Source organism: Oryzias melastigma, linkage group LG17 (genome assembly GCF_002922805.2).
Source record: "Oryzias melastigma strain HK-1 linkage group LG17, ASM292280v2, whole genome shotgun sequence".
Lineage (NCBI taxonomy): Eukaryota > Metazoa > Chordata > Actinopteri > Beloniformes > Adrianichthyidae > Oryzias > Oryzias melastigma.
The window spans coordinates 31,529,166-31,547,398 of NC_050528.1; the positions used below are offsets into that span (position 1 = coordinate 31,529,166).

Here is an 18,233-nt window from a genome sequence, read left to right on the forward strand (position 1 = left end):
ACACCGATGTTTATAGAATTCAACTTTGCCGCAGCGCACACACATACATGTATCTGCAGACACCCTGGGTCCGCCTGCATTCTGCTGTTGGCGCTGTCTCACCCATGTGACGTCAACGCGTCACGTGACCCGAATCGAGCCGTTTCTGAAGCAGGGCAAAATGCAAGTGTGATTTGTCGTTCAATTTGTAAAATTTTACAAAAACCTGCGTTTGTCAACGGTAATTATTTGTTATTTTTGATACATTAGAACATATGGAATATATCTGGATACTTATTTTAGCTTTGTCCCAGCCCATTACTAGTCCTTTAAGAAAGGATAAGCAGATTAAGTCTCAGATCTCCATGTTCTGCACAGAATCTTCAGGCCGATCCGAATTCTTCCCTTCTCCCACCTCCTTCGTTTGCTCCAAACAGAAAGTGATGAAAAAATAGTGTCTAATATTTCAGACGTGAATTTCGTTCAATGACGTCATCCTCATCGCCGGTCCTCTAGCGTTAGCGCGGCGCTTCACGCAGTTGAATAAACATAACAACAGCGGTTTTATAACTTTTAACCAACATAATCTTGTTCGTATCTGTGATTTTCAAACAATACTGCAGTTGTTCTGTCATTTTACGATACATATCTATTTTTTACATCCTTAACCAATACTGCTGTTCCTCCCACTGCCTGATCCATTTTTCGACATGTATGTAATATCGTTTACATCCCTAATTATCAATTAAAGTGAAATGTTTCCAGATTTTGCGTCTTTTTCTAGAGTTAATCTCTGTCTTTCAGTTTGACTTTTATTTATCTGATGATGACAAAACAAAAAATACGTAAATAAAAAAAAATGCTTCATTTTTTTATGAGCAGGCTGCTGTGGTGTAAGACGAGCAATAAGGATTTTATCACCAAACTTTTACAGATTAAAATATGAAGTCCAGCATACAAGATGTCAGATGACCAAAGCCCCGAATGCTTACAGTTTTTAAATACCTCTAAAATATCTTGAATTGAACACATTTACAGATTAAAGACAAGAATTGGGTTTTCGTTTTTTTAAAATGCAACGACACCACAGGCTTTACCTACCGGATGTTTGACTGCTGATCCTAAGGATCTTGTGGAGCTTTTGTTTTTCACTGGTATCTTGTTCGGTTTATCAGCATTCTGGGAAAATAAAAAGCATATAAATAAAAACCAGTCCCAAGTTTGCCATTTTGTTTTTATAAATAAGTGAGTGACTTGAGTGTGAATTTTGTTGACAAATAGAACCTTGATTAAATAAAAAAAAATGAAACTCTTGTGCCAGTTCTCATAATGAGCTTCAGGCATTCTTTTATTATTATTAATATACTTTACTGTTCTCTTAAAACCAATTAAACAGTGTGTGCACACCACATTTAGAGCCGTTGCATCCACACTTTTATCTGGTCTTGAAATGTAAGGTATTCCTTTTTAATCAAATTTCATTACATAGTTCATTGTACTACATGATATTACTCATAATTTGACTTTTTCTTACCATATCACGGTAAGGTTGACTATGATTTACTTATTGGACTCATCTGAACTAATTGCCTACTATTTTTATGTTTTTCTAATCTATATCTATAATGCTGTTTCATTTGTACTGCATCCTGTACTTTGGTGTTTACTTCCATGTATTCTGTTTTGTGTTCTGTTTATGTTGATATATCTTGGAAAATCAGTAATTTCATTTCATTTATTCATTTATTCAATAAAAAGATCTTTAATAATAAATAGTTCATTATCGATTATTATTTCTCTAACTTATAATTTTACCTGTTTCATTATAATTGCTATGACAGTTTAAATTGTTTGGTTGTCACAGTTTTTTGACTCTCCAAATCTGGCCTTCTTTGCAGAAGTTTAGACCTACACAGACTGGCAGATGCAAATATGTATTTATTGGCAAGCTTAAGTAGCTGCTGAATATTTCCAAAGCAGCAACATCTTATACAGCCAGAGGCGTTACGCATTGGTGATAGCATGCTGGGAGCTCAGGAGCATGTCATGCTTCCACACCATGAATGCTGACATTGCTTTGAGTCAGTCAAACCATGTCATTACCTCCTAATAGTCAAGACAGGCGCCTCTATTTCCTCAGTGTCTGCCTTTTTCTCAAAACAGGGTTTTTACTCAGAACTGACAAGAAGTATAATAGCTTATATTCACAAACCTGCCACAAGCAATGAGTCATTATTTAATTAGTCTTTTTTCATCAGACGTTCATTTTGTTATAAGTCATAATACACAAACTGTTTTCCACTCATAGTTAGTGGTTGGGTGAAAGTCATTTATTGTTAACCCTTGTATTCTCTTCTGGGGTCCAGATGACCCCACTCTTTCATTGATGTGTCATCCCACTCATGACAAAGGTGGACAGGATTTTATGTCTGCCACAGACACCAGTGAAGATAAAAAATCCTTAAAAAAAGAATTCAGTCAGCCGTGTTGTGGGGTCCAGATGACCCCACTTTTAATGTAAACATGTCGAGGTTAGCACAACAGGATCTGTTTACCTTTTTTAAATCATAATGAAAACAAAAACTTCCTAAATGACCCTGTTTAAAAGTCTACATACCCGATTTAGTTCTGGACACATGAACACAAGCTTTTGGGTTTGAATGGCAGCTAAAGCTAACCATCCTCACCTGTGGCTTGTTTGCCTGTAATCAATATGCAGTTCTGCACTGAGATTTCTGAATCCTGGGGAAAGCTAAGGAGCTATCAGTAGATCTACGGGAAAAGGTAACTGTACAAAGCAAGAAAGGTGTAGCTGTCTAAAAAAGACTTTATTTTGTTAATTTGAGTTGCATTTAATTTTATGTCTCATTGCTGACCCCTTGTGGTGAACTGAAAAAACTGACTGTGCATGCGCTGTCCACGCGTTGGATCATAATGAGCCAGGTGGCGCAGAATTAGCATAACGAAAAAAGAACACAGAGAACACGCTGGACGGAGACAGAACAGAGCACGGTGGAAAAACTGAAAATGGACGAGCAACTCCTTAAAATGTGATCAGAGGGCACACGGTAATATTGTTTTATTGTATTGTAACTTTGAAAGGTTTTTTTTTGTAAAAATTGCATGTTGAAAAGTGTATTTGTTTTTCTTTCTTTAGTTTTTCACGGTGATTCCTTGGTGATTCTTTGGCGATTCTGTGGTTACGTGAAAAATAAATGACCAAAAGATCATCAGTCGGAGCGTGGCTTTTTTCTGATCGGATTGAAAAACTTAAGGAGCAGCTACAAAAGGTAAATAAGATGTTAAAGGCACTGAGAATATCAGAAAGCAGAGTTTAAACTTTGGTGAGGAAGTGGAAAGTGAGGGGTTCTGTTGAAACCAAACAATAGTCAAAAGTCTGCCATTACCGCCAGAAAAACTGTTAGGGATGCAAAGAAAAATTCACTAATAACTTCAGCTTTGATCCAGGATTCTCTGAAAAACAGTGGTGTGCAGGTCTCAAGATGTACAAGAAGGAGGAAGCTGAAAAAATGGGCTACGCGGTTGACCCTGTCCCAACCACTGGTAATAAGAGGGGAATTCTGTAGTGCTAATCCGGGTCTGATTGGTCAGTTGATAACTTGATTAACTTTCGATGAAGAAAAAAATTGGTTTAAAAAAAAGTAGGGATTATAAAGAAGATGTTAAGAAGGAGGTATCAGCGGAAAACTGGTTATTCTGACAAATAAAATGATTGAGAAATACTTCACTCTATTTCGCAATGGAAGTCTATGGGATTTTGACCTTGGAACCAGAAGGCACTTCCTATTTGGGACACGAGGGGGGAGGGGTCGATACTTTCTCTGAATATAAAGTCATGAGAAGGACCATCGTCTAGGCTAAGCTAACATCAGTGGAAATAGAGGGCCAACTTAATATGTACTCTCTTATTCAGCTAATGTATATGCACACCTCAGCAAGCAAATGTCTGGACTGAGTCAATACTGAAAATGTTGATGACGGGCATAAGACCCCGCTTTATGATGCACCTATAAAGGGTTTAAAGAAATCATTAAAAAGTTCAGCCCAGATGATCATGACAACTACCAGCCAGGCCGATCTCATTTTAGCACACGGACGGAAAATAAATATTATGCAACCTTTGAGAAACTCAGTTTCTCTCTTAATCTTAATTTATTGACATGTATGTATTTAACAACATTGCCAAAGCAACAATAACACATTAACATAAAAAATAATAAATGATAAGCAACCAAAATTCAAAGACAAGAAATAATGGAATACTGATCACTCACACATACTAGTAAGAGTTTGTTGACTGAGCATTAAACAGACAGCTGTCTAATCTTGGTTGACCTTGGCTAATAAATGTAATTTATCTTAACTTATATATAGAGTGCAGGGGACTGCTGAAGTGCTTGCAGTCAAAGAAGCAAAAACGATCGAGACACAGGATGCAAAACTGCAGAGAACTGATGGAAGAGCGCTCTGGAAACCCTCCTTCCGTCTGACACACACAAAATGAAAATGAGGATGGAGTATCTGAATAGCACCTAAAGATCCCAGGTGGGGTTAGACTTGTTTAAACCATTAGACTTAGCCCCCTGCATGCATGTTTTATTATGTTGTATACATTTGTATGCGTATGTATTTATCTTTTCTGATCTAGATGAATAACTTCTGGGCATATTGAATAAATATCCTTATACTTTATGCCTAAAAATGCACCCTTGCGGTCTGGCTCATAGGAGACGAGCAAAAACTTTGATTTCTACAACAGAAATGATTGAAGTTGAAAGGAAGGAAGTTCTTCCATCCTCTACGTCTCCATTCCTAGGATTTAGACTCTGTCCCATACATAGCCAGATCTTAAGAAGGAAGTGGAGGTGGGATTTATGGAGTTTATGAAGATGATTGGCCCCGCCCTGATGAGCATCTGAGACTTTGAATTTCAAATTAAATGCTTCCACAGATAGAGTGACATCCAGTGCAAATGAAAATACATTTGGGGGGGCACTCTTTTGCATCTATTTTGAATTCTGACACAGAAACAGCATGCCATTTCACAATGCAATAGATTTTAAGTTTAAAATGTATTTAAGTGAAGCATGCATTAAAATGTCCTTTTTTAAATACTGCATACTAAAAAGGCAAAATACATTTTCACAGTGAATGGTCAAACTGCATATTGAATTGTAAATTGCAAAATGCATTGTCAGTTCAATGACATCAAAAACCCACGACAATTTACAACTGTATTACAACTTTATTACGCAAATAAAAAAAATACTTGTTCTCATCCATCGCCATGTTTTAATGACTTATCGCATGAGTTGGTTTGTGTTTTATCGCATTATTATGAAACCGTGTCATTGCGACACTGTGTTTTTTTCAAAATTCCTAGAATTTGGTTAAAATTTCATGTGTAATGGAAACAGAACCCAGGGCTGCTGAGTGTGAACTAACATTGCAGCGGCATGAGATTCCTGTATTTACAGTATGTGGTCCTGTGTTTTTTATTTCTTCTCCTTAGTGTTTGAGGTGAGGGGAGTTTACCCTGCTGTCTGAACAGACTGCTGTTCCAGTGAACATTTCAATATGGCTCCATATCATTTACCTTTGGGCTGAATTGGTGGCTCCAGGTGGGGTTGGTTCCATGGTGGACCCCTCTGTGTTCGCCCACACTGGCTTAGGTGGGGACTCAGTGGTCTGGATCCCTACGCTAACCAGCCGCCTGGTGGACAGCGTAGGGAACAGCGTAGTGAGCTCTGCTGCCAGCGATCCAGACCACTGAGTGTCCACTCAAACCAGTGTGGGTAAACACAGATGGGGCCACCATGGAACCCGCGGACAAACCCACCTGAGGCCCACCAATTCAGCCCAAAGGTAAACCATATGGGGGCACTTTGAAATGTCCGCTGGGGTGAGCTTGCCAACCACTGAACAGTATGTCGACACATGTTGAAATGAGATGTTTAGAAGATTATAAAAATAACTATTAAAAATGCTCAATAGAATAAATAGCAAGACACCTCCCAGCTAAACTTTTTTTAATTGACTGAAGTCTTGAGTTCAGCTATGAGGAAGTGTGCTGTTGAACTTCAGACAATGAGAAAAGGTAAGCCAACTTAAAAAATCAATACATATTTAAAAAGAAAAGAATCACTGGTGCACACGTTCCATTACAACTCTGGACAGAACGAATGTTTGATCACATCCATTCATCCATTTTCTTGACCTCTTTGTCCCTTTCAGGGTCGCGGGGGTGCCAGAACCTAACCCGGCTGCTGATGGGCGACGGCGGGGTACACCCTGGACAGGTCGCCAGTCTGTCGCAGGGCCTCAATCACACACACATTCACTCTCACATTCACACCCAGGGGCAATTTTTAGAGTCACCAATTAACCTATGAAGCATGTTTTTGGACGGTGGGAGGAAGATCCCGGTGAAAACCCACGCATGCACGGGGAGAACATGCAAACTCCACACAGAAAGGTCCCAGCCAGGATTTGAACCGGGGCCTTCTCGCTGTGAGGCAAGAGCGCTAACCACTGCGCCACTGTGCAGCCCTGTTTAATCACATTTACCCTAAAATACAACATAACATGCAGTCAAAGGAATAATTGTTGCCAGCAGTTTCATCCAGCTCTTTGTAGTTTTATTATTAAAGAAGAAGGTTTGAGTTCATGAGGATTAAAGACATGCAGGCCAGGGGGAGTGGGCTACACGAAGACAACAGAATAATCAACAAGGGACAGACATGTTCACAGTCATTGACCCTCAGGGGAGGGTCAACATTAATGCCACAGGTATGCACATCTGTTCTGTTTGATCTTTTGCCTGGCACAATTTACACTTGAATTGCATGCTTTGAAAAAGAAGAATCACAAACAGATACTGATGTAAAATTTAAGCAGACACACACATGCGCTCACTTGCAAATGATTGTGGAAACACGCAAAACAAGTGTTCAAAGGCAAAAGCCAGGTGCAAGCCGAGATGGTATGAGAAGACAATAAAAATGGAGCAATCATATTAACAGTGGGATGACAGAGCGACAAAGATATGCAGTGCTTCAGAAAAATGGTTGAAGATGTTTCCTATAACTAAAAGAAGAAAGCTAAAGAGCAGAGGATACCACAATCAATGCTTGAAGGTTGTGTATTATGCAAGTGTTCAAACACATTTCCAATAAGAAATGTAGTATGTAACTTTGAAGTTTGTGCGTGTGACATAACATGGCCTTGCTGGTGAGGCAATGAGAATTGAAGGAGATTACAGAGGGGAAATCCAATCATTACACCACACTAACCCTATATTTTTCCTGGAAAAACAGGTGGGTACATGAGGGAACAGGATGAAAAAGATCCATGTTTTGTCTCATCCAGAGAGCTGGACGGTCAGCGGGTGCAGGAATGGGTCGGGCTTGTTGAGATGAAATGCTGCTATTGCGTATCGTCTGTTGATGTTTAAGTGATGTGGGAGAAACAAGACGGAGGGGGCAGATGACACCTACAAATTCCTGTGCAGTAAAACAAGTAATGAGAAGTCAATGGTAAAACTGACATCTAGTGGACAACAAATGACAGAGAAAACAGCTGAGAATCTCCAGCTGTCTAAAGCCAAGTAAACCTTCACAGATACAATACAAGTTTTAGATTTGGTTTCGCTTTAAAAATTTGCTCAAGTTCTCATCTGCAGAATTGCATTACTCTCAACAACACCAAATGTCTGCGTCTTGTGAGACGTTGGGTGATCGTACATTAACACAATGTTGTTGCTCTTTTCATGTAATCTCAGTGCAATACATTAAAAAAAAGAAGCTGGAAGCTGTCTTTTGTTTAATTTTCACCTTCTCTGTGTGCTTCCAGTAAGTGGACATTGCTACAGGGGGGCCAGATTAACACAAAGACCTCACAGAGGTGACATGTTTTGGGGTGGCAGTTGCTCAATTGAGGTTTATTTGTGTTTGTCAAAGCTTGTGTTAAAGTTTAACTCCATAGATCAGTGTGTTGTAATAATCAAACAATTTTCAACTGTCATCTAATTTCAGTAGCAGCCTACGTTCTTCAACTACATCTGTAGAAATTACAGCATTCATTTTGAACCTGACTGGATCTGTTTATTTAAATGTGTCAACTTTCTGTCTTTTTGACATGGTTTCTGTAACTTGTTCTCCAAACATCAGTTCTTGGCTGTATGTCTGACCAGCTCATTTTGAATACTCTGTCCTGAGAAAAGCTGTGCGTCTTCCAATCTGACACCCCTCTTCTTTAGTGTCATAATGGCTGCTCTCACCACCATCACATAAATATCCCCTTTGAGGCCATCTGTCACTCCTGTCACACAGTTCCCATAACTCTCTTCTCCACCCCCTCAACACTGCCCTTCACATTTCTTCTTCTTTTTTTTCTTTTTCTTTTTTCACAGTACCCAATGCTCAGAACAGCTGAATCCAAACTGATCACATATTTACATCTTCTTGTAAATTTACATCTTTTCCTGGTTACCATGATATATACAAAGAAAACACGACCTTCTTATTTTCTCTATATTCAACATATAGCAGAAAATAGATATTGTGTCCCTAAACCCTAACTCCTCTTCCCAGCAGCAGCTGCACACACATGTCCAGAAAAACTTTAATCTACTGAACTTCTACTGAACATTTCTCACACTTCATCACATCTCCTGACACAAGCCAAGTCCTTGCTTTAAGCTGAATGTAGTTGCTGAACCTGTAGAAGCTGATGGAAATGCAGGTTTTTGCTCAGGATGCAGAATGAATTGACTTAATGCAAAAATAGCAAAAAGCTTTGAAATGTCCTCAATCAAAAAAAAGAAGAAAAAAATCTGCAAATAAAAACTTCAAAAGCACAAAGAACTTAAAAGTAATTCAAAATAAGCTGGAATTTCCTTTTAATTTGATACATTTGCTGAAAATAAATTAATGTCAGACAGTAAGTAAGTATGACAGAAAGCTTTCTGAATGCGGAAAATAGTGTGAACATCAGCTGGAGCATAATGAGAGCTTAATCAGCACAGGTGAGTGAGACTAGAGTGGAGGAAGAAAGGGTGGGGGTGAAGGAGCAGGGCTGAACCATGACAGTGTTACCAATCACGTCCAGACAGAATAAGGGGCTGATGTTATTCTCACAAATTTACATGCAGACAAGATTCACATACACCGCCTGCAGGCTGCTCTTAAGATTTGCAGCGAGCGTGCATTCTACAGCCTGCAGCGAGCCTGCAGTCTGCAGCGAGCGTGCATTATGCAGCGAGCGTGCATTCTACAGCCTGCAGCGAGCTTGCAGCCTGCAGCATGCAGGTTGCACCCTGCAGGTTGCAGCGAGCAGCCTGTACGCTGCACGCTGCAGCTTGCCTGTGCTGCTCCTTCACAACAGTTTTTTTTTCTACAACTTGCAAAATCTCCACATACCTGCCCTCTTCTACATTCTGCTCACCAAAAACTTGACCAGACCAAATCTCGGGGATCCCACTCCCGGCGTGGAGAGGAGATCGCCGCGCCAAAGAGACCGGCATCCCGAGAGTCACACAACCCCCCCAACCCCCCGCCGCCATCTCCTTATTGCTCGCAGAGATGCCCCATCACCCTCCCACCAACGCCCCTACATGTCTATGGTGCGGTTAAAATATGCGGAAAGGGCACTGAGAGGACATCGACTGTTTGCTGGCCGTGATGTCCAAGCACACCCCCACCAAGGGTCCTACATGTCTAAGGTGCAAATAAAACCAAAGGGGGGGGGGGGTATTTTTTGCCTCTTGACCAGGACTCCCTAATTGTATCTCAATGGGATTTTTTTCCTGTTTAAATGATGGTTAAATTAAAATAAAAAAAATAACCCTGTTGTGACAGTAAAATCTGTCTAACACAAGAGGCTCTCAGCTCGTATCTGTTTGCTCAGGTATTGGACAGGACAAATTAGAAGAAAAAAAAGTAATCGAACTGAGACCACCTTGAAAGATAGGTTACAGAGTGGTTCTGAATTATGGTCTGCTTAGGTGTATTCACACTGAAACTTTGTTGTGGATTATCGGGGGAACAAACTCTGGTTCACTTTAGGCAAACCAAATCTGTCCAGTTTGAATACACACTAAAACTTTTTTCAACTGTCATTGAAAAGGTAAAGTCAACCTCAATGGGAAGGGTACCACCAACATTTATTCAGGATGCCTGAACTCTTGGTTGTCGGACTGCGGCCTTACTATTTACCCAGAGAGTTTACATCTGCCATCACGGTCACTGTTTACATTCCTCCATCAGATGATGCGGACCCTACTGCTGATGTCATCTGCAACACCATTTCCCGGCTTACAGAACCAACAACCAAATGCATTTATAGTAATCACTGGAGAGTTCAACGATGTTAACTTGGACAGGAGGACTCTTTCTGAATTTACTCAGTATGTTGACTGTCCCACCCGTGAAAACACTTGATCTGCTGTATGCTAATGCTGTAATGCCTCTGTCCAAAAAGAAGGTGAGGAAGTCAACACCGCTGGCTGAGGAGACCCTGCAGGACTGTTTTGATCGTACAGACTGGGACGCTCTCTGTCTGCCCCATGGAGATTTTTTTATTGTTTTTTTTTTTGTTTGTTTGTTTCAAGCACAAGCACAAAATGAAAATAAACATAAGAATTTAAAATCTCAAATATAAGAATTAAAAAATACAATTATACAAGTAAAGCAAACAATGTGCTTTAAAAGGAGTGAGTAGAAGAAAAATTATTGTGTGGTCCCACCCCTTTTTACAACACTTTTTGTTATGTTATCTATTTACAGTTTTTGAGATGACATCAAAAACACGACTGCTGGCATCAACAGCATGACTGTCTGCATCACAGATTACATTAAGTTCTGTGAAGACACCATCATGCCCTCAAGAACTGTCAGCTGTTACCCCAACAACAAGCCGTGGATTACAAGTGACCTAAAGGCCCTGCTGAACGAGAAAAAGAGGGTTCCCTGGTTACTGAGAGAGAAGCCGCAGTGGATCGGTGTCTGCAGGTCCTTGGTCTCCTGGATCAGCGATTACTTGTCAGACAGGCCACAGTTTGTCCGGCTGGAAAGTGTTACGTCTGACGTGGTGATCAGTGGTGTGGGAGTCCCACAGGGCACCGTGCTCTCACCTTTCCTGTTCACTTTGTACACTAGTGACTTCCAGTAGAACTCAGAGTCACGTCGTCTTCAGAATGATGACTGCTGTTGTCGGCTGTATAAATGGCGGACAGGAGGAGGAATACAGGGAAGTGGTGAATGTGTTTGTGAGGTGGACTGGAGTTAATCACCTGCTGCTCCACGTCGACAAGACCAAAGAGATGGTGATCAACTTCCAAAAGCAACAACTGTCTCTCCAGCCCCTCAGCATCTCAGGCAGGGATGTTGCTGAGGTGCAGGAATACAAATGCCTGTGAGTAACCATGACAACAGACTGAGCTGGAAGACCAACAAGCTGTGTACAAGAAGACCTGCAGGGTGTTGGGTGGGGGGTAGAATAGCTGCCAGTGACACAAAGAAACTGAACAAACTTATTAGAAAGGCTGGCTCTGTACTTGGATGCAAAATGGAAACGTTTGAAGCAGTGATGGAGAGGAGGACTTTGAATAAACTCCCATCATAGATCATCCCTGGCACCCTCTCCGTCTGGTACTTGACGAACAGCGGAGTGTCTTTTCCAACAGGCTAAGGCAACTTCGCTGCCACACCAATCGCTACAGGAGATCATTCCTGCCTCACTCCAATGGACTATACAACTCCTCAGCCTTGTGCCGCAGATAAACCCACTGGATATCTGTCTGTCTGAAAAGCTGTAAAAAGTTTGGTGCTCCCCTAATTTTTGCTATTCACTGTTGTCTGTCTATTGATCCCTGCCTGGGAAATTTGCATGTTGCAGCAGCACTGTGTACAGACTCATTAATAAAGCAGACACATAAAGTCTCTTTATCTTTAAAGTGTTTATTTAGGAAAATGTCCAATGACTAATGTAATCCATTTTTGGTCTTAGTAAATTGTTAGTAATCTCTGACTGTGGACATTGTCTTAAAATGTGTCTTCTTTGTCTTAGTAATACATTTACAATGCTGTTACAGTGCTAATCTGTGGTAAATATTTCATACATGAACATGGTTGGAACATATTGGACAGCAGTGGTGTTCACCCCTGAACTGTAAGATTTGATTACACTGGCTCTCTGGAAAACCATAAATGTTTATGCTTAGACACACCGTGTGACTGTTTGACCATTCCTGTTAGCCTACCAACCCCGCTTCAGAGAAGATGGTCATGCGGCCCTCACAAGAAAAATTAAAATATGTGAAACAGCGAGCACACAAAAGGTGGACTACGGTGTAGTGAGGGATCAAAAAATCATTTAAATTGTGTCTCGTGTCAGCACATAATAACCTGTCATGACACAAGGTTTGTAAAATAACAATCTTACCTTTTCAAACACTTTTCCCATGTTTTTTCTGGATGTGAAATCTCCTCCATCTCCATATTGAATGCTTAAAAAATTTAAAAAAAGGAAGGAAAAATATGAAACTAAGGACTTACTCTTGTAAATACTGTCCAGTCATATTCTAAATGATATTTTGTAAAGCATGCTCACCAATATAAATGCAAAAAAATACATACTCATCATCCTCTTCGTTGTCTTCATCATCTTCCTCATCTTCATCTGAATCCATCTTTAGCTTTTTCTTCAAAAAATGTAAACAATCAAGTTAGAAACAATAAAAAGGATATTCAAATTTATTACAGACGTGCATGCAGACGCCACATGTAAAGTTGACATCTCACAGATTAATCTGAACCATTCTTTGTCAAGAGATGAGATGGATGACTTCATTAAGGAAAATGAATAAATAACAAAACAATCCAAATCAGGATAAATACCAATGCAGGCTTATTCCTTGATGACATGTTTGCAGGCTGCTTCACAGGTGACGTGTTATGCTCTTCTTCCTCTTCTGAATCCTTCTCACCTTGAAAAGACAGTGTTTAGCTGTGGCACCAGCACAATTTGAAGTGATTTATCATTTGTTAAAAGCTTTGAAAAGGGAAAATAGGATTTCACATCTGCCTTTTTGGTCTGTTAAGCTTCTAAAAATGACTTCACAGCTGCAGTACAAGACTGAAAATATACTCACTAACAAAGTGCTGCCCACTGATGTGAACTGGTCCAGTACCCAACCGGAGACGGAAGGTGACAGGAGGTGTGATCTCAAAGCCACCCAAATTCATCTACATCAGAAAAAGCTGTAAATACAGTATAAACCACTGACAATAGAACATTATTTCTTTGAGCTTCTAAAAAAACTTCTACAAACTATACATTGCCAAAGCTATTCATTAGTACGCCTTTAAACACATTTAATCTTAGGGGAGATCCCATGTATATCATGCTTAAAGTTACTCTTGACAAAGCCAGTCCAGCTGATTCCTTTTGTCCTAGTCTACCTGGATGAATGAGAGTTGAAAGTATTTATTGTATGTACTTGTCACAGCTTGAACTCTTCTGGGAAGGCTTTGCACAAGCTTTAGGGGGGGATTTAGGGAGTGTTTGACTAATTTAAAAGAAATTAGTTTGAGCTGATGTTAGACACGAAGATCTTCCCTTCCGTATTTACTCAAATTCATCCAAAAGACATTCCGTCTGTGCAGGTCAGTCAAATGTATCCACACCAAACTCAGTCACCCGTGCTCTAACAAACCTTTCTTTGTGCTTACCATTCAGTCATGTAAGAGCAGGAAGGGGTCGTCCCTAAACAAAGTTGGGAGCATGGAACTGTCCAGAATTCCAGCCTGTTTAAGTATTAAAATACTGGTGATCAGCTAAAGTTCAACCCCACACATTGGTATATTTGGAAAACCCCAGGTAACGTCAAAACAATGCCATTGCCTTTGCCTCTCTTCTAACTTGTACAAGAATCTTGTTACTTTGGAAATCAATTCAACCACCATTAATCAAAGTCTGCTTACGAGACTTTCTGAGTCTCTTGGGGTTGAAGAAGATTCAGTTCACGCTAAGGGGCGCCTCTGACAAATGTTATACTCCGTGGAAACCATTGCTCAAATATTTAGATACACTACCTGCCCAAGAAATTCATTAATAAAACCCATTACATAACTTCCACAATCTTGACTGCTTGTTCCATCAGCAACCACAAGCGAGTGGCTGCATGTCTTTTAATCTACATGGAGGTGGGGGGTGTTAATTTATTTATTGTTTGTTTCTGCTTAAAAAAAACATTGTTTTGTACAACAACTGTGAATTAAGACTGATTGGGGTTTGACAGATAAAACTTATAAAAAAGATCTGGACCTGATCAGCTCAGCTGTTCGACTAACAGCTACATAAGTGCTCCAAAAGCCCCCTGCTGCAATGGAAGTGATTGGGACAACTGTTTGGTTGGTTGACTTTTACATACTTTTAACTTTTTTGGACACGATGAATTTCAATTTTGAAGTTATTAAAACCTCACTGTACAGTTGTGTACATAAGTTTACATACTCTAGAAGAAATGATGAATTCTAGGTTGTTTTTCAGAGAATATGAATGATGACCCACAATTTAACTGTTCCTGACAGTTACAATAAAAGTCTTTGAATCTTTGAATAACAGAAAAAAATCCATTCATACTTGGTCATTAAAAAATTTAAACTTAGAACCTAAAGTGATGCAGAACTTGATGATGGAAAAACTGTAGAGAACATTTTTAGGATTTGTTCTTAAATGATCTAAAACAACAGTTTATGCGTTTTAATCTGTTTATGTTACTGCTGAACTTAACCAGAAGGTTGACAAAAAATACTTGTTTAAAGCAACAAAACCATTTCTTTTTATTTAAATCTTTATCAGTTTTGTTCATTCTGATCTGCCCTAAATAAAAGTATGAATGACGGTGATTTAATAGAAATAATTTACATTTTCATACATCCAGTATAAAGACAGACGCAAAGAAACAAACATTATACTAAAAAGTAAGAATCGTGCTTCAGTTAGTAATTCGTTGAGCGCCACCTAAGTAACGATCCACAGCACTAATGGAAAGGGAATTACAGCATACAGTACAATGGATTGAGTCTAATGAGCTACTTTTAAATGTAAATAAAACAAAATAAATTTAAAAATATGCCACAAGTACAAATCCAAAATTAACCCTAAGTGTAAAAGGAACATTAATTAAGCAAGAAAATGAAAGGACACTTTTAGGCATCGTTACTGATGATAAATTAACTTGGGAAAAACCCAAAGATGGCATTGTAACTGAAATGGGTAAAGCAATTTCTACAATTAGTAGAAATGCTATTTTGTAACTCCACAAGCAAGAAAATGTTTGATTCAAGCCCTAATACTTTCAAATATTGACTACTGTCCGGTAATTTGGTCCACGGCCACATCAACACTGTTAAACAAAGTTCAAAAGTTACACAACAGAGCAGAAAGGGTAACACTGGGCGGCAATCATAGAACTAATATCATCCATATGCATAAACAATTAAACTGGCAACAAGTAAATGATAGAGTCATTTATTCATTATTGCTTTTTATAAGGAATATTATTGTAACAAAAACACCATTTACTATTTATAGGAAACGTACATTTAGTCACAATACACACACCTATTCTACAAGACACGCAGAGGATGGTCATTTCACTTTACCAAAAGCAAAAACATCAAAAAGACTGTTCTGTACAGAGGAATGTCAAACTGGAATTCATTACCAAAAGCTGCTTCACAGTCAAAAAACAAAGTTATTTCAAATCATCGCTAACTGTGGTGGGTAGGCAAGAATCACATTCATTTTTTTTGAAGAATTGTAGAAATATCTGGACCCCAGGAAGAATAGTTGATCTGCTTGGCATCAACTAATGGGGATCCAAAATAAATACATTAAATATACATATATATATACATTGACACATGCACATCACATTTTTTCAGAGAATCCTGGATCACAGCTAAAGTTATTTGTGGATTTTTCTTTGCATCCCTAACAGTTTTTCTTGCAGTAGTGGTAGAATTTGGGACAGTGGTTTGGTTTCAACAGAACACCTCACTTTCCACTTCTTCATCAAAGTTTGAACTCTGCTTACTGACATTCTCAGTTCCTCTTATATCCACTTCCTGTTTTGTAGAGTTCAGAGATCTTTTGACAGCTCTTTAGATTTCCCCATGAACCAGGATCCAGAATGTCAGAGCAGTAATGGATGAAGGACCAATTCATAACCAAATCACCAAGATATGCAAACTTATAAAACGGGTCACTTGGGAAGTTTCTGTTGTCATTTGTAATTTAGGTGTTCTGTTGTTTAAGAATAAATTGCTTAATCTTACCACCAACTACGAGTGGAAAAAAGTTTTGTGCCATCATTCATATTTCATTAAAAACAGCCAAAAATATGTCATTTCTTCCAGGATATGTAAACTAACTATATTTCTTTGGAAGCTGTTGGTGGTGACTTACAGACGGCATCACAGAGGGTTTCAGGACTACAAGTGGTACTTTAGTTATCTTTGCATCATATGTGAGCCCTTCGACTTCAACCATGTGGAACTCGTCCTCAGCTTCAGCCCCCAGACACACCTGCAAGAAGAGTCAATCTGTCAACAGGTCCAATCCAAAATCCAATGACTGCACAAAGCTCAATTATCATCCAATCAGAATGGGCTCTGGTGCCTTTCATAGCAATGACTCAGGTCACCTCGTCCCACTCAACAGAGTTAAAGAAAAATGGTATTAAAACTGACAGAATTTGATTTTTTTATTTCACTTTTTTAGTTTTAGGAATGTGGTTAAAAATGTGAAAATAAGATAATTGTTGACATAGAATCTGTGATATATTTAAAAGTAGCTTTGCACAGATTTTGCCATGAACATCTGTAATAAATTTACAAAATGTACACAAAACCACAGATTGAAAGGCTCAAAAGACGAGGTGAACCTGCTACAAATTTAAATGAGAATTTACACATTTTTTTAACAATGTAAAAAAGGAAGAAAAAAAATCAGAGAGTTCTGATTGAGTGTTTTTTAAACAGACCCTTAAGGTATTCAACTAAAATGACCAAAGTTCTAAACTTGAGACACAGTGAATGCCACAAGTTTTTGTCGTTTTAACTAACTGATTCTTGAAAGTCGGGACAAAACGCCCTCAGAAAAACTTTAGAAAACATGTTAGCATACATTGATCAGGGTTAGATATTGATGTAGTTCACTTTCGGCTTATCCCTTTTCGGGGTCACCACAGCGTAACAGCACCCACTGTTTCGCATCAGTGATTTGGCAGAGTTTTTACGCCGGATGCCCTTCCTGACACAACCCTGTACTTGAGGGGCACAGGGACCCAGTTAGGGAGCAGCGTCAAGGGTCTTGCCTAAGGACCCAATCTGGGTGGGGATCAGTGGACAACCCTGGGAATCGAACCCAGGACTTCTGCGTTGCCAGCCCTTCACTTAGCCCACTGAGCCACTGAGCCACCCAGCCGCTACATATTGATGTAAATAAATAATTGTGCTGTTTAACCATATTCATTTACAGGTAGAATGTTGAAAAAAAAAAATTAAAACAAATTCACGAATTCACTTTAAAACCTTGACTTTTGCCAACTCCATCAGACACACTCAAAGTATAAGATTATGTGGTTATAATAATCCAGTAAGAATTTAAAGGGACCCTACCATAATAATTCTACTTTTTGAGGTTTTAAAAGCATTTACTGTTCATTCCTCTCTATAAAGAACCTCAAAGCGGTATTTTGATCTTTTCATGCATTTAAGAGTAATCCTCTAAAAACCTGCACGGTCTGCAGCAGCCCCTCCCATACCCATGAAAACGAGCGGGTGGAAACGTGATGATGTAAGATCAATGCCGACAGCTCCCTCCAGGAAGAGTCTGCTCTGACAGCTCCGCCCCCAGACAAACACAACACTCAATTCATCCCCTTATCCACTGATGATCACCAAAAAAAAAAAAAAAAAAAAACTTTAATTTTAAATGCAGAATACCGTATATCTTCCAGTTGTGTCCTGTCTTCAATAAATTCCAGCTCAAACAGGAGTTTGTTACTTTAGACGGGCGCTCCTCAAAGACCCCCCCACCCCTCCGGTTGGTCACAGACATGCAGACGTTGAGTGTACTTGTGTTGTGAACCAGTGTAGTGACAGCCGGACCTGCTAAAGGCAGATATATGGTATGTGCATCCATCTTTTAAAAAAACGTGGATA

The 18,233-nt window shown here is 39.3% G+C and overlaps 1 protein-coding gene and 1 long non-coding RNA gene across 3 annotated transcripts in view; one reads left to right on the top strand and one right to left on the bottom strand.

The window, feature by feature from the left end:
- npm1b (nucleophosmin 1b) overlaps nucleotides 1-18,233 on the bottom strand; it is a 46,146-nt gene that overhangs the window by 22,279 nt on the left and 5,634 nt on the right. Inside the window, exons 4-9 of one of the 2 annotated variants that reach the window (XM_036216382.1) lie at nucleotides 16,474-16,593; nucleotides 13,151-13,244; nucleotides 12,897-12,985; nucleotides 12,636-12,700; nucleotides 12,442-12,505; nucleotides 1,081-1,158 (exon numbers count right to left, since the gene is read on the bottom strand). In XM_036216382.1, the coding sequence (XP_036072275.1) occupies nucleotides 1,081-1,158; nucleotides 12,442-12,505; nucleotides 12,636-12,700; nucleotides 12,897-12,985; nucleotides 13,151-13,244; nucleotides 16,474-16,593 (510 nt within the window). The remainder of the gene's footprint in view (nucleotides 1-1,080; nucleotides 1,159-12,441; nucleotides 12,506-12,635; nucleotides 12,701-12,896; nucleotides 12,986-13,150; nucleotides 13,245-16,473; nucleotides 16,594-18,233) is intronic. The other variant, XM_036216383.1, reaches the window with a different exon arrangement.
- On the top strand, nucleotides 2,791-3,209 carry LOC118599950. Its single transcript, XR_004949493.1, has 2 exons — nucleotides 2,791-3,047; nucleotides 3,137-3,209. It is a non-coding gene; the product is annotated as an uncharacterized LOC118599950 (long non-coding RNA).